The sequence below is a fragment of the Pollicipes pollicipes genome, unplaced genomic scaffold (assembly GCF_011947565.3).
Source record: "Pollicipes pollicipes isolate AB1234 unplaced genomic scaffold, Ppol_2.1 Scaffold_5724;HRSCAF=6776_pilon_pilon_pilon, whole genome shotgun sequence".
Classification (NCBI taxonomy): Eukaryota; Metazoa; Arthropoda; class Thecostraca; order Pollicipedomorpha; family Pollicipedidae; genus Pollicipes; species Pollicipes pollicipes.
In genome coordinates, this window is record NW_023596746.1 from 4,774,876 (window position 1) to 4,792,152 (window position 17,277).

Below are 17,277 nucleotides of genomic sequence, written 5' to 3' on the forward strand. Positions count from 1 at the left end.
ATATATATATATATATATATATATATATATATATATATGTCTAAGACACTCACTGTATGATGGGTTCGAAATCAAAACATGCTTCTGCGCTGCATGGAAATCAGAGCGTTGTGCGCTATTTTACCTGCCTTCCAAAACTTCTAAAATTGGAGGCTAAATTCTCACTTGAAAGTTGGGTGTTACGTCGAAATAGTTATTGATGCAATCCCTGGGAGGTCACATGGTACGCACAATCTGCATATGAGACTAGATGTGTCAGGTAAAGATCGGTTCATTGTTGTGACAACTGACAATGGAAAATATGGTTTGATCAAAAATATTTTGGTTTCAATTTGGCGTTGTATCGCATCTTCTCAACTCAGCTTTATGTTATGGATGTTTGACTAATAACTATGGGATTGAGGCCAGATGTGAGTTACTTCTTGTAATTGCATACAAATAGCCTGTAAAAACAACTGTGAGGATGTGTTAGTCGTAACAATAGTGCATGTGCTGTTAATGGAATCGCCATTAACAGCACATGCACCAAAGCAACAATTGAATAGTAAGTATCCTACGCGATACTTGTTAAATTGTTGCTGTTGTGCTCGGGCGGCGCGTGGAAATGTTATGTCCGTTGAACGAATGTATATCACACCATGAAAGCAATTTTACTTCGGTGCCGACTAGTCCTTCATTAGCATTACATAGCAATACTACACCAGCCAATAAGGCAAGCTTTGACCTAAATGAGCAGGCTTGTCCATTACTGAATTTATCAGTCAGCTATAAGCAGCAATATGATTCTCCCATGCTATCTGAAAGTTTGATGTGTACCCACGGAGGCAAATTCCCTGAATTGATGAAAGAATGCAGCTATTTCAAAACACATTGACCACAACATTTAAGATGCAGCTGAACCTTAAATGCAGCGTTGGCCGGAAAAGTATAGAGGGCGTGAAAAACATTATCACTGTTCTTATTCATAACTGACATTCGTACATGCCTCTTCACATAAGGCTTTTCGGCCGTTGGTTTGATAGTGTTAGCCTGGTTACAGGGCAGCCAAGAGCCGTGGAGCTACGCGGCAAGGTTAGGTCCAAGGTCAAGGTCCTTTCGTGTTATTGCATAACGGTCCAAAGCATGATTAGGTCCATCTAGTCGTCATTACAATGCTGGGATGGCCGGTTCATAATGCGTAATGCATTCAGCATGCAGCACTCAATCCTATTAAAAATGCGACTCAAACCAAATTTTGGTTTTCACACCACTGCTAATTTCGTAGCCAAACTGGATCTATAACCTTAACTAGCGATTCCACACCAAAAGCGATTGCCTGACCCAATGATTTTGTGAGACCTTACAACAAGGATATTCTTGTCTCAAATAAAACAATGTGAGGTTCGAGCCCACCATCGTCAGCAGACAACATGCTGCTTGCCATAAACAGGTATCCACGGGAGCGGGGAATCAATGGCGTCGATGTCATAATCGGGTTGCAGGGGGAAAACGTGTGGGCTTGCGTTTGGTAGGCAAATCAGAAAAAGTTATTGATTATTAATTTTGCCGGAGATTTAAAGTTTCCCTCATTTGCTGCTCTAATCTTCAGATTGTAGGGGTCAAGTTACGGTGCTGCGCCCTCCACGGCGACGCCACTAGACGGAAGGCTCACTATGCCAAACGTAGCTATTTCTCACCTATCCAGCTAGCAAATGAATTTAAATCAAGCATAATCGCCCATTAATTTTTTTCATATGCCACATCCGCATGTCAAACACCCGTCTTTGCCAGCGGAGTCTGATGGGCCTATTGTAAGACTCCAATTAGTTTTCATCGTGGACAGCTTGGGTTGAACCATTTCGTTTTTCCAAGAATCAACGGATGTAAAACCATCCATTCCGGCACAACGCGAGTGCATGCGTGAGACAAGTTCAGGTCTCGCTGTATTTGCGGGCGAAAACCACATACGTTTTGATAATTGTCGGGAATGCGTTCTTCATGTCCCCACAGCGCCGCCGCTCGTCATAGCGACAATCCTAAAGGTGCGCCCCGAACGGCATGAACAAGGCAGATTGTTAAATGGTCACGCAAACCCACGTGTCCTCAAGTGAAGTGTCCCAAACTTTGGCGGACGGGAGGAGGCACTCCGGGGACTGAAGGAGCATTATGTGGTCTGTGAATATGTTGAGAAGTTTAAGATGATGTCCTGAAAATGGAAGGACGTCCCAAATCCCTGCACTGGAATGCGTTATCACTCTCCCCGTCTCTTGAAGACTCATTTGGCTTCCCCGTCGTCTGGTTGAAGAACGAGAATGACGCCCATAGGAACAGAAGGACGCCCAATAACAACAGCCGCTCCGATGGCTCGAAGAGTGACCGTGAAGTCTGAAGGTACGTCCCGAGGACACGAAGATCCGTAACGCCCTAAGCAATAAAAGGGCGGCTCAAACGTTACGTGTGGGACGCCCGAAGGCTCAAAGTCCGACGCTGCCATCAAAAACATATCCCGGGATTACAGATCTAGACCCTTTAAAATGACTTGTGCAACATTCGACAAGACGTGCCTAAGGGCTAAAATGGGGTTCCTGTGGGCTGAGAATCTACCTTGAGGTCTAGACAAAGGTGCCCTGGAAAAGAACAGGGTGTCTCTAACCATACAGGGGTACCCCAGAGGAATCAAAGATATGTTTCTAGGGTTTGAAAATATGCTTCAATGGCCAGATGACCATCAAAGAGCCTGGTTGTCCCAAACCTGAAGGAGCTCCCCAATAGTGTGTAGAGCGCCCCTGACGTGTTCTTAGCGTGAAAAGAACTTAATAGACTAGAACGGCGTCCAAAGTTCCCCCAGTCACTCAGTAGAGTTTTAATGACATCATTGAGGTCTGGACACGTACCCTAATGGGGAGGAGGACACATTATAAGAATAGCAAACAAACTTCCTAAAGCATAAAGGGGTGAACCCAAGGGCTCATGGATGTCTGATTTACTCCTAAGAATTTAATGGATGAGAAAAACTCCGGAAAATTTTCATAGCATCCGAAAATTGCCCATCGGGTTAGACCGCCCTACAAATACCATGGTGTTCTTAATTCTGGAGAAGCGTATCGGTATTATACCATAATTGTATTATGATCAAGTATACGTAATTATTGTTTTTATGCGCTACAAACAATATCATCAATATACCCAATTAACGGTCTTATTATAGATAATTAGGTACCAAAAGAACGTCCTCGACGCCTGGAAATGACGCGAGGACGGCACATACGTATTAAAGATAAAAGGACTTCTAAGGGCCCCATGACGTCTTTGACTGTCTTTGGTGTTGTGAAAAGACGCCCATCGTGTTTGAAAAATATACACAAACTGACTTCAATGCATTCACGTTTCTAGACACACAAGACACAACATACCTAAGTTGTAAAACAAGACAGTCAAGTCTCAAAGACGCTCATGAACAATAAGAGAACCTGTAGGGCCTAGTACACGAAAAAATAGAATACGTCGGATATACGTGGGCTGCTAAGTGCATTTACGAGTAGCATCATGCATATAGATGAGACGGTATTAATAGCCCGATTTCTCGTTGAATAACAGAAGAATGGAGAAATGGGTGTGATATTTCGGCTACATGCCTTTATCTAAGCGAATGTCAGTAGTACATTCTAAATTGCCTGTCGATCCTACTCGATTTTTCAGTTCTTTTTTTAAACAGCGAGCCACAGCTTTCACAGATCACCAACATCCAGGGCATTAAACAAGGAGCAATTGCCAATCATTTCTACCATACAGTGTTCATCTAACTAAGAATTAAAATACGCCAAAAATACGCGCACAAGCAAACGAAAAGACATCGTACATTTGCATGTATATTGTGCGTGTACATGCAAACATTCCTTTGCCTGTACACATGCTTTTCGCGTATTTTGATTTCTAGTTAGATGTGCACTGCATCGTAAAAATGGCTGACAATTACTCCTTGTTTGATCCCATAAATGTTGGCGACTCGTAAGAACTGTCTCCCTGTTCCCTGAAAAGAATCGGCAAGTAGTTTTGAATAAACTACTGATACTCGCTTCAATAAAGGCATGTAGACGAAATATCAGATCCATCTTCCCATTTTCTTGTTTATTCTACGAGGAATAAGGCTAGTAGTGCTGTCTCATCTACATGAATACGTCGGAGGATGAAACTCACGCCTGTGTACTACATTTAAACAAGATCGCGAGCCACGGTCCTACAACGCTTGGCTCCGATGTATTACGTACGCCCAGCCGTGCGTTGCAGTAGTTCGGGAGTAGAGGTTCTGTCCCTCCAGCGCTGTATCATGTGCCCTGTGGACTAAAAATGACATTAAGGCGGGGGCTTACCAGAGGCTTGTGCTAAGAGTTATATGTTATGCATCATATAACTCAAGTGATATGATGCATAGGCTGATTTGCAAGTTACTTAATTAGCCACGTCAATCATTGTGACGAGGGCAGGCTTCCGGCTTCGAGACCGAGCCTGAAGCCAGCAAGGACGACTAAATGGGGCCTAATTTGAAGCTGAAGCCGATGACACTTAAGTTTGTATCTGCGGAGCCGAAGCCGATGCCAGTGCAGTGTCTTCCTATATAAAACATCGAACCTAAAGCCACTGCCTTTTAACATGTAGCCTGCGGGGCCGAACCCGAAGTCAGCAGCATTTAGCACGCACCCGGTTGGCTGGTTGCATACCCTTCGTTCGGGTGGGGGCCATTTTGAGCCCTCTGAGATTTCAGGAACCAAGGCATCTAGGGACACCAAATTCACAGAATATGTTGGTCTGTACGCGAACTCATTTGGATCAAAGTTTGAGGCTCCTAGGTCGTGACCTTTAGGTCAAATAAGCTCAAGCAAGGTTAAACTCCTGGTTGGTGACTAGAGTGCTACCAGAGCCTAAACGCCTGTTCTGAGCAAAAGTTTACACGCTCATTTAAGGTCAGTGACCTTGTTTAACCTTTCGAAGGTCATGGAGACCAAAATCATACAAAACTGCTTTGAGTTTTGCATTTGAATAAACGACAACAATTACGCTAAGCAGTATATTTCTAAAACAGAATGTTGACCTGGGACATTTTTGGTCGGTGTCTATTCTGACCCTTAGGAAGTCCATGGGATATGTGTGATGCGGCTCTTGTTATCAATAAACTTTAAATGAGCACCAGAAACTACGCCGTACAGCAAGAACTAAACTAATACAATGCGTCAGTTTCAGTCTTGGTCTGACCTTCATACCTGACCGCAGGTCGTAAAATTTTACATTCGATTGTTGTGTTGCCTCGGCAAATATCTCAGAGGTGTATGGCTTCGTCTAACACTTCGTTGTTGCGTCTGATTGAACGATTCTCTACAGATCGACCCCTCTGGATCTCTGGCGTGACTTTGATCTGCCAATCTGCAGCTATGCAAAATTTGCGCAGCTATGTAGCGCAGTTCGGAAACCATTCCGCAAAGTCTTGCAGAGGGTCAAACTGACACCCCCACCCGAGCGCGTGTTAACACGCACTCGGGTGAGCGGGGATCAAATTGCCCCCCTCCCCCTTCCCCCTCCCCGCGGAAGGTTCTCGAGAATGATTTCTGAACGGTGTGGCGTAGCCGCGCCAAATTTTGCATAATTGTAGAGAATTGAATGGCGGATCTTTTAATTCTAAAAAAATGTATACACTGTAAGAGATCGCTGGCCTATGGCAGGTCAAAGTCAGGCCATGGCTGTCAGCGGAGGGAATTGAATCGTTCAATATGGTGCAACAACAAAGTGCAAGACGAAGCCATACATATCTGAGATAGCTGTTTAAGGAAATAAACCAATTGAATTTAGAATGACAACCGTTTCTATTGATCTAAGGTCAGGTATAAAGGTCAGGACGAGGTTAAAACTAGCTTCCTTTTTGCCCGAAAGCCTGATTTTAAGAGCTGATTTCTGGTGCTCATTTTGATTTGTTAGTGAAAAGACTGCACCAGACGTGTCATGGACTTTTTATGGGTCAGAGTAGGTCATTGACCTAAGACAACCTAGGTCAACATTTTGTTTTTAGTAACATACCACCTGGCGCAATCCCTAACGTTTATTCGAATGACAAAATAGGAATAATCTCGATGATATTTGGACACCTTGGCTTATAAAAAGTCAAGAAAGGTCACTGACCTCACTGATCTTTTGCTTAGAACGGGTATTCAACTTCACGGTGGTTGCATGAGGAGGTCTGGGGGCACTTGAGACACCAATCTGGAGTTCGACTTTGTTTGACCTTTTTTGACCTCAAGGTCATGACCTAGGAGCCTCAAATTACGGGACAAGTAAGTTCACGTACAAGTTAATTTGCTCTGTGGATTTGTTGTCTGTAGCTTTCTTCATTTTTGAGATATAAGGGACCAAGTTGACCGACGCCCACCCGAACAACAAAGGCTATTCAGCCTGCCACCCAGGCGCGCGTTGATTTAGGAAGGTTAAAGCCAAATCTGAACCCATCGATTTACAGTTATAGTCCAAAGTTTTGCGAATAATCAAAAACGACTTTTGCCATCTGTGAAAACTCCACGAAATCACAAAACATGAGGATCTTGTTGGGTGATTGAGACGGACACGGGGTGTAAGCGTTACGAACGACAGATATTTCAGACTGCCGTCTTCTCTTGAGCGATAATCTGCAAGCTTACAGATTTTCGGTCAGTTAACTGTCTGGTCCTCGTTAGGCGTTAATTCGACCTCAGAATGATTCCCTGGCTTTTGCTTTAAGCCGTATGTGTGCCGACGGCGGACGGGAGGAGGGCCCAGACAATGAATATTTCAAAGAAGGGTCATGTTGAACAGAATCGCCCCCCCCCCCCCCCCCCAGCGGAATCCATGCTGAAACGAACGAATAATTTTAGGAAGTTGGTTATTTGCCGAATGGTATGGCTGATTCAAATAGGAAGGAAAGTGCACAACTTGAAGAAACAGCCATGGGTGCATATCTAGCATAGCAGTCATGACATTTACTTATTTTTGAAATGTGTTACGTGAATTAAGAGCAGACAAAAAAGTCCTTCACTTCTAACCCATTCCTCTTGGTACCTGGGGCTGCCTCCCATTAAAACTTTAAATATAGCCTGTCCCCCACTTTTTGGAGGTGCTCCCACGCCTACGGATAAGATATTGAAATTCCAAAGGCGCTCATGCAGAGAAGGGAACTATGTAGGGCCTAGCATACGAAGGGAATCGAGTACGTCGAAGGAATAAACTTCCGCCTTTGTGTTGCATCCTAACACTGTCACAAACCACTGCCATACAACGTTTCGCTCCCATATTTGTGCTCACTCGCGTGCCCGGTGGTTTGATGGTAGAAAATTTAGCCCGCCAGGTCAGTATCACACACCCTGTGCCCTGTTCCTGCCAAAAATATGAGGGACCCAACTCCATATTGGGGATGGGCCAAATCGACCTTCCAGGGCCAGAGCCACAAAATAATGCAAATCGACACCCATGGCGGCAATGCCTTCGTTTCGGGAAATAGCGGGCTCCGCCAAAATTTGAGAGGGTGCACATACTCCTGGCTCTTGTTGTTGATTGGAGTTTTAGGGCGCGTCGACTACTGCGGTCATTTTGCGCCCATAACAGCCCAATGACTAGCTTCGGAGTGTGACTATGAAATGACTAGAAAATACGTATTATTCAGAAATATAGACGGCTGAGTTGTACCAGGAGCGCGTCATTGATACGAAATTTTTGGCAGCCTAAAAACTTCCTACACGCGGTATCAACTATTCAGGCAGGCGTATATAAAGTGCAGAACTTAACATGCGACACAAACCTGAGGGTATGTTCGATATATGGTGACCTGTCACATAGTAAATCGGAGAGCGCCAGGGACGGCGCCGCCGGGCCAAAGTACCTCAGACGCTCGACGCGTAGTGTGGGGCAGCATACGAGCACATGTTCCACTGTGAGCGTGGTGTTGCAGTGGCGACATCGTGGTAGTTCGTCGTGACATAGTAAGTGTCGATGTGTAGCATAAGTATGGCCGATCCGCAAGCGACACAGGGTTACTTCCTCCCGTCTGGACTTTCGATAGGATGACTGCCATTCCTGAACAATCGGTTTAATGCTCTTCAGTTTGCTAGTGCCTATCACATCCCATGCGCTCTGCCATTCCTCGCGCAAAAAGGCAGAGATGGCCGAGCACAGGTCTGTAGCGGGTATCGGAAACACTCTGCGACATGGACGACGAGTAGCACGCTTTGCGGCGGAGTCAGCCAGCTCATTTCCCGCGATGCCAATGTGGCTCGGGATCCAGCAAAGTACTACGGTCTTGCCAGCCCGGTACAGAGAGTCGAGACGCAGTAAGATATCCTGTATAAGGGAATTTACCGGATTAAAACACCTTAATGCCGAAAGGGCACTTAGGGAATCCGATAAAATCACGTGCAGACTGTCTTCGCCCACCTCTATAAAACAAAGCGCCTTAATGATGGCCACAAGCTCTGCAGTATACACGGACGCATGGACTGGCAGTGTAAATGATCGCGTATCGGGACCACACACAAAAGCGGAACCAACACCCGTATCCGTTTTCGAGCCGTCTGTATACGTCATTGTGAACCCCTGATATGTTTCGATATGCTTCAGAGCTGTTGATCTGGCAAAGTACGGAATCATATTTTGTTTCCGAACCTCCGACAATGAGACGTCGACAGTTGGCGATACCATCACCCACGGAGCGGTCGGCAGGCTACGTGGGCGTGCCACACCCCGAAAACTTAAGCCGCTCTCATGAAGAACATTACGAACACGCACACAGAAAGGCGCCAAACGTGTTGCTTGTCCGGACTGAAAAACATGGGATGTATGGCGTGAGAACACGGCGTCATGTGTTGGGTGGTTCGGGAATTGCGCGAGCTTACAAGCGTACCGCATTCCCAACAACTGTCTTCGGGTAGCCAGCGAAGGTTCGTTGGCTTCCACAAGCAAGCTGGCTGTCGGAGACGTACGAAATGCACCAGTAATGATTCTCAACGCAGCATGATGGACCGCATTCAAGATGCGTTTTACGGACTCAGAGGCGCCATCATATACAACACACGCATAGTCCAGCTTGGAGCGTATCAGTGAACGGTATAACAACAAAAGTGTTTTCCGATCTGCTCCGTACGATGTTCGTGCCACACATTTCAGTATGTTCAGTGCCTTAAAACACTTGTCACGCAGAGTGGTAAGATGCTCCCTGTAGGTCAAACGCTTATCAAAATGTAATCCCAAAAACCGTGCCGCCGTATTGCAGGGGATCGACTGTCCATAAAGCTTAAGCACCATGTCGGGACACTGACGCCGGCGTCGACAAAAGTGGACGGAAACTGTCTTCGAGGTGGAAAACCGTAACCCGTTGAGCATGCTCCATCTTTCCAAGCGAGCCACAGCCAACTGCAACTGACGCGACATGGACGCTGCTGTGGCAGAGCTGCACCAGATGGCGAGGTCATCAACAAAAAGCGAGCGACCAATCGCCTGGGGAACACTGTCCCCAACATCATTTATCATGACGGCAAACAATGCAACACTCAGTACACTGCCCTGGGGTATGCCGTTCTCTTGTGTGTATCTTTTCGAGCATACGGAACCGACACGGATGCGGAAGAAACGGTCAGCAAGAAAGTTCGCAAGAAAGGTAAGCATAGCTCCGCGTATGCCATACTGGAACAGCTTCCGTAAGATGCCATATCGCCAGGTGGTGTCGTAAGCCCTTTCAATATCGAAGAACACAGCTCCAACATGTCGCCTTTCCCTAAAAGACATGCGCACAGTTGAGTCCAAGGCTAAAAGATGATCAACGGTGCTACGGTTTTTCCTGCAACCACACTGTGCGTTCGAGAAGATACTGTTGCTTTCTAAAAACCAAGACAATCGTGTATGAACCATCCGCTCCAGGAGTTTGCACATACACGAGGTCAGCGCAATTGGACGGTAGTCAGATGGATTCTTCCCATTCTTGCCAGGTTTCAGCAACGGAACTACAAGCGACTCCCGCCAAGAAGTGGGGAACTCCCCCGTCTCCCACAACTGGTTGAATGCCACCAACATAGCTTGTGTCGCTGTTGGTGGAAGTCGCCGGAGCATATCATTATGAATTAAATCCGGGCCTTCTGCCACGCTGCGCAGAGAGCTAATGGCAGACATCAGTTCAAACATTGTGAAAGGTTTGTTATATGAAAACTCTTCGGCTGTATGAAAGTTTATCTGGGCTGCTTCGCAACGAGCACGATGGCGTATGAAATCAGGAGCGGCAGTTGTCCGCCCACAACGCTCCGCGAACGCACGAGCCATTTCGTTCGCCACCTTAGAGGGGTCCAGTATGTCCTGGCCATTCATATGAAGTACGGGGTGCGGCACTGAGGACTGTTGGCCTGCTAAACGCTTCACCCGCGCCCAAACGACCGAAGTCGGCGTTTGGCAATTTAGCTGGCCCACATATAAACGCCAAGACGTACGCTTGGCTTCCAAGACAGTACGTCGGGCTGCCGCCCGAGCTCGTCGAAAAGCGATTAAGTTGTCCGTAGTGCTGTGTCGATCGAAGTCTCGCAGGGCTTTTTTACGCGCACGTATAGCATCGCGGCACTGGTCCGTCCACCACGGAACAGGGGGACGACGTGGGACACCAGATGTACGTGGAATGCTTTCTTGTGCCGATCGTAAGATTGTGGAGGTGAGTTCTTCTATCGATGCAGGCACATCCGCCGAAACGGAAGCCAACCTGGTTTCCACCCGTGCCTGAAATTCATCCCAGCCAGCCTTTCTAAGATTCCACCGTTGTGGCCTGGAACCGAGAGCTGCTCCGTTCTGGTAGCGCAGCCAGATGGGGTAATGATCGCTGCCAAAGGCGTCGTTGTCAACGGACCATGTCAGGTGTACCGCCAGTTGGGGGCTTGAAAGACTCAAGTCCAGCGCCGATGTCTGGCCTGACGGCAGCGTCATGTGAGTTCGGGTCCCGGTGTTTAAAAGACAGAGTGATTCATCACGTAAAAAATTTCGCAATGCCTGCCGCGGGTGTTGGTCTGGGCGCAGCCCCAAGATGTGTGGTGAGCATTAAAGTCACCCAGCAATAGAAGAGGCGGGGGAAGCTCGGTCACCAGAAATCTCATTTTTGCCGTCGGAAATGGAATACCAGGAGGTAAGTACAGCGAGCAGACGGTTATTGCACGACGCCCGAAAAGTATCTTAGCTGCAACAGCTTGCAGGTCAGAGTGTAAGACGACGCGCTGGGCAAAGACACTGTGGTGCACAGCCAAAAGAACTCCGCCATGTGCAATTGGATCAGCTGGCGTATCCCGACGCATTACGGTGTAGCTCGGGATACTAAAATGAGAGCCAGGTGCCAGTTTGGTCTCCTGCAGGCAGGCGATGGCGGGACAGCGCTCATTCAGAATGACTCTGAGATCGTGTACACTAGTTCTCACGCCCCTGCAGTTCCACTGTAAGATACTTGTCACAAAGCTAAGAGGTGAGGGTAGCCATTACACACCTGGCTCACCGGCACAGCGCGCAGAATATCACAGTCAATAAGCCTGCAAGGGGGTGCACTAAAAAGGGGTCAAAGTCACACTTTAAGACGCGACACGGTTCAAAAGAACTGGGCTGCGCCCGTTGCAGGACCGGACACCTCGGTCTGGGAGGTACGGCTCGATTCCGCAGAGCGGTGCTCCACTCTGGGCCGAATCCTTGGGCTTCCTCCGTCGGATGGAGACGGAGGACCGGCCGGGGGGCGCTTTGTGCCAGCGTGCCCAATCCTGGGTGGTGGAGGGGGAGGACCCATGGATGGGGCCCTGCCAGACGTCTGAGGACCAGCGGGAGGCTCAACTGGTTTTCTGGGCGATGGAGCACCGCTGCGAGGGATGGACTCCTTACCCGCCCCAGACGTACGGTTCGCCGCCTTTGCCCGTTCTTGTTCAGCCAGGCGCGCCCGCTTGGCATCGCGGGCGCGCCTGTCCGCCTCGTGCCGCTCCAACGTTTCTATCGCCAGCCCACATGTGTTCGCTGATGGAGTCGGAGGTGACGAAGGCAGCGGAGCACACGAAGCGGAGGCGGACGAAGGTGGCGAGGAAACCGATGTGGAGGCCGGTGGAGCCCGCGGGCCACGGCCACGCCGGACCACCGTCCAGCCCTCCTCTCCGGCAGGAGACGGCGGTGCCGTGGGAGTCGGCAACGCGGAGGGTGCCGACCGGCCAGGGGGCGAAGAGGTTGCCAGCACGGTCTCCTTCGACCGCTCCAGCGAGGGAGGGGGAGCCAGGGCTGCCAGACTTGAGTCCAGCGCCTGGTTCGTCGACACAACCGAGAGACCAAACGACTTCAAGAGCGCTACAAACTGAGCAGCGGTCATTTGATCAGTGGAGGTCGGACGTGCGTTGGAGGTCTTAGCTTTTTCGGCGTACGATGTTCTTGGGTGGCTCTCCTCGTACAATGTTCTGGCCTCGCGAAAAGAGATGTTGCGTGTGGTTTTAATGGATATAATTTCTTTTTCCTTCACGTACGCTGGGCACGTGCGGTCGTAAGTCGCGTGCGGAGCCTGGTCCTTGTCACAATTCACACAATGCACTCTCTCTGAGTCGCAAAGTTCCATTGCGTGTTCGGAGGAAGCGCATTTCCCACAGGCAGGCTTGTTGCGACAGTACTGTTTGGCATGACCAAATCGCTGGCAGTTGAAACATCGCATGGGGTTCGGAATGAAGAGGCGCACCTTGACACGTGCGTATCCCACACGTATCTCGGACGGCAAGTCAGGGCGACTGAACGTGAGTATGAGGTTGTTGGTGGGCACCAACTCTCCTCCCCTTCTGACGAGGATCCGTCGAACGGCGGTCACTCCAAACTCCGAGAGCTCCTCCACGATCTCTTCCTCGTCAACGTCACGTAGATCAAAACAGTTCACCACGCCCCTGGACGAATTTTTGGTGTTGTGTGATGTCGCTGTCATTGACACTGTTTTTTCCAATTTACCGGCCCCATCCCGAACACTGTACGAAAATTCAGTTGCTTGCATAGCCCGATTCGCCTCCTGATCACTAGCAAATTCAAATTCTATTTTTCCATCCTGGAGCTTGTCACATCTTACAATTTTTCCAAATTTGTCGCAGCCATTTCTTCTCTGAAACGGTGAGAGGGACGCCAACCTAACCTCTTCACTGTGGAAGACGAGGATCCGTGGTCCGGGGATAGAAGAGTCTTTTCTGCATCCTTGGGTTATCGTGGTCCGACCCCCTTTCGGATGACGGGTGTTTTTTGAGGTAGAAGATGCCATGCAGAAAGGGTTTTTCTTTCGGCACCGGGGCTCCCCACCCACCTCGGAGCCCAACTGGGGGACGGCCCACTCACCAGTTGGTGGTGGTGCCGCCAGGGCTACCTCGGTGCTATACGGGGCGGACGACGCCTTCCGCACGGCCAGGTGTAACCGGGGAGACCCCTCCCCGTCCTGACCATGGTTCAGCGCCGCCGCCCCCTGACCCCTTAAGCCGCTGCGCGCGGCCAGGCGCCCCGAGCGGAGACCCGCAAGGAGCACCTAACCGCAACGCGAGCAACAAGCCGCTAGACCCGTGTGGGGCCCCACGGGCCCCCCACGCCCCCGGATATTCTGGCCAAAGTGGAGTGTTGGGACGCGCCGTGACTGACCCGCACGACGCGCCCCTCAGCCACCAGGATCCGATCAACCCGGGGACGTGGTCGAGGGGGCACGGCGACCCCGATAAAACGAGGATGAGGAGTGGTGATAGGGCCGGATGCGGGAGTGCGGGTAAAGTGGAAGGAGCGGGCGGGACAAGGAGCAGGAGCTCACGTACCGCCAGGGTCGCTACGCCCTGAGAGGAACAGCTTGCGCTGTCCACCCGTTACCGGAGCTGGGACCCGAGGGGGCGCTAGTCGCCTACACCGACCGAAGCCGGTGCCCCTGCGGGGATATACTCCTGGCTCTACACCCTACCTGCCGGTAGGGGAGGCCTCTGCCTCTGTCTCTGCTGAGGCAGAGGCCTCCCAGGCAGAGGCCTCCCGCCTCTGCTGCGCCACCCCAACCTATGATTGTAGTGACCACAGCAGACCAAACAACACCAAAGAAAGAAGAGTAAAGTAAGTTGTTGAAAGACGAGCAGTAAGTTGTTGGGCGGGAGAAACAAGGAAATGTTAAAATAAGACTTCAGAAGAGAGGGGTTTTTGGAAGCATACGATATGCGTAAACCAGCGCTCTTGCGACAAACATGCACCATGTGAAACCGCGTTACAAAGTGCTCCACAATCTCCATGCGATTGCGAGCGTGTGTGGGCTGCGGCGTACGTCAGGTTGCGGGAGAACACGTGGTCGCATCATAAAATACACCTGCATGAGCTCCTCTGAAAGTGTTGTATAATTGTACAGGAGTTCATGGCGACTCTTCAGAATGCTGTGTAAGTGAATAGTTGATTGCTGCTGTGTAAAGCCCGGCCTACCTCGTTGTCGAAGCACCATGTGACATGGCGCGCTGAAACCCCCGTAACTCATTGTTATTGCAGCTAACAGCAACAGATGCGGACTTGTCACTAAGTGATTGATGGGAATAAACTATAAATTGCATATAACTGCTTGGGCAGATATTAATGAGTTTAAGTAATGATATACACTGGCATGGCATATTATCTAGAATGATGTGCAGTTCAGCTTACAAAGCAGTGTAAGCAGTGATGCATATTGTTCAGATCCAGTAAAATTTTGATGGAATATACCTGTGCTATTGACTAAAAGAAGGGTTTTTGGCAGATCTGTGTGCAAATTTTGGTGGGGGGAAAGATCTGGGCAGTGCCCTGCAATAGGGCATATGTGTGGGAAAATTGAGCCATTGGTACATTTTTAGGGAAGTATAGGCACCTTTTACTGATCAACATTGCCTGCTTAAAACACACCATTGTGGAAGTCAGGATGCTATTTTATTATGGAGACCCAAGACAGTACTGGCCACATAGCTGTGCATTGGCTGATAGCATAGTATTCTGAACACTTTTTTGCAGGCCTGTATTGCTCTATCTGTAATGTTTTATGTTACATATGCTGTTGTATGATGAAAAGTGTGAAGAAATATGTGGTCTGATTTTTGCCAGCAAGCTGGAATCCTGCCAGCAATGTGCCAACCCAGCAAAATATACTTGTCCTGGCTGCCTGTGGAGGACTTGCAGCCTTCCATGCATCAAGCAGCACAAGGCACAAACAATGTGCACAGGTCAAAGGGACAAAGTGAAGTACAAGCCTATGTCACAACTAAACGATCTTGATATCTTAAATGGTGAGTTTATTACTGACAGATTGTTGTCATCCTTGCATACCATGTAGTCACATGGTTTGTCATGCGTCTGTATGATAGGCAGTGTGCTCTGACTGATTGTCATGTTATCTTTGAGAGGATGCAATTTTTCTTGCTGCCACATTTCCACATATACAGCTCTCCAATCCAGCATAGCTTGCATTTGTTGCAGCGGGCAGTCATTGTATGCTAACATTTGTTTTGGTTGTGGTCATGCATTGCTAGGCTGGTACTTTTGAAGAGGGGCCTAGTTATACCACATTTATTCAAGATCCAAACTATCAATGGGCATTCACCTTCCTTATCATCAGCTGGTGCCATCCACCTCTTTAAGCTTTGGTCTCTTGCAGTGATACCACAGGTTTGTCAGTCAGGGCAGCTTTAGCATGATGACTGTGGAACCACATACAGCTGAGCACCTCATGACATGCTGCCGACCTTATTGCAGACTACCGCCTGCTGGAGGAGCTGGGGCGCCAAGTGGAGGCAGCCGGCCGCAGCGGGCCGGCGCGCAGCCGCCAGGGCGCCGCGCCCCTGCTCCGGCCGTACCAGTACCGTTTGCGGCGCGCCGCGAAGAGGCGCGGCGTGCGGCTGGACTTCCTGCCGGAGGGGTTCGGCCGGCGGCTGGAGAATACCAGCCAGCTGGAGGCGGACACGGGTTGCCTGCTGTGGCGGGTCGAGTGGCGCCTACCACTGGCCGACGCAGTACGCACTGACGACAGGTGCGACTCTAGGGGGCGGCCAGGCGGTGGCCAGGGCTCCTCAAGGCAGTGCCCAGGGCCTGCTCCGGGCAGTGGCCAGGGCTGCTCCAGGCGGTGGCCAGGGCTGTTCCAGGCAGTGGCCAGGGCTACTCTAGGTGGTGGCCAGGGCTGCTCCAGGCAGTGGCCAGGGCTGCTCCAGGCGGTGGCCAGGGCTGCTCCAGGCAGTGGCCAGGGCTGCTCCAAGCGGTGGCCAGGGCTGCTCCAGGCGGTGGCCAGGGCTGCTCCAGGCAGTGGCCAGGGCTACTCTAGGCGGTGGCCAGGGCTGCTCCAGGCAGTGGCCAGGGCTGCTCCAGGCAGTGGTCAGGGCTGTTCCAGGTAGTGGCTACATAGTGATGCTGCAAAGTAGTTAGGAGTGTGTTTGAGTGAGAGGTGCTGGCATCAAGGCTAGCTTTTGGAGCATTGTAGCGCGAGGTGAGACGGTGAGGGTAGCAGGTGATATGGTCTGGAGCTTGCAACTCCACTGCCAGTGAAGTGTAGCCTTCAAGTGTCACCAGTGGTGTGTGTGTTAAGAAATAGCGTACTGCTGACAGCATAGCTCAAGTTGTTGCGGGACGCTTTCTGATCATCGGATCGGTAACGGGCCTGTTGACTAATGGGCCCTGCTGCCGGCGTCGACAGAGTTCCAGACACGTCTCGGCTGTCGGAGGTGCTGGCGCGTCACCTGTCGGACGCGCTGGCGCCCGAGGATCCGCTCCAGTTTTACCGGGCCGCTCTTGAGTCCCGCGCCGTGCGAGTCTTTTTGCAGGCAGAAAGGGTTCAGCAAGGGCACAGGCAAGTGTTCCGTGACCGGCCACTGGAAAGTTGTCTTTTTACTGCTTTTTAGGTTTGAAAGGGAACAATCATGATTTGTTTGTGTGTCTTGTGCGGCCCATATTCGTATTCTAGGGTCATTTTAAGCGATGAATAATTTTAAGCATTGTTTAGAGTAATGTCCTGCGATAGCCTTCAAATGTGACACTACCTGTATGGGTTGTGCTACGCATTTGTATTCTATCTACTTTTACGACCCTGTCTGTGATCCTCTGATTGTGCGGATACGAACGCCATATCGTTGGATTACGCGGGCCCTTTTCAGTACTGCGTTGCATCACACCAGAAAAAATCACTTATGAAAAGCTTCCGCTCGTTGTATTGTTGCCAAACTAGATATATATGCTTAAGTCTGCAGTGACATACGGGAAACATCCTTAAAAACGCCGCAAGCGTAGCACTTCATCAAATGTTTAAGT

At 49.7% G+C, this 17,277-nt stretch overlaps 1 protein-coding gene across 1 annotated transcript in view; it reads left to right on the top strand.

Moving 5' to 3' along the window:
- LOC119102355 (box C/D snoRNA protein 1) overlaps positions 1-17,277 on the top strand; it is a 40,092-nt gene that overhangs the window by 22,180 nt on the left and 635 nt on the right. The window contains exons 2-3 of the mRNA XM_037225725.1: positions 15,866-16,009; positions 16,667-16,777. Coding sequence (XP_037081620.1) covers positions 15,866-16,009; positions 16,667-16,777 — 255 coding nt within the window. The remainder of the gene's footprint in view (positions 1-15,865; positions 16,010-16,666; positions 16,778-17,277) is intronic.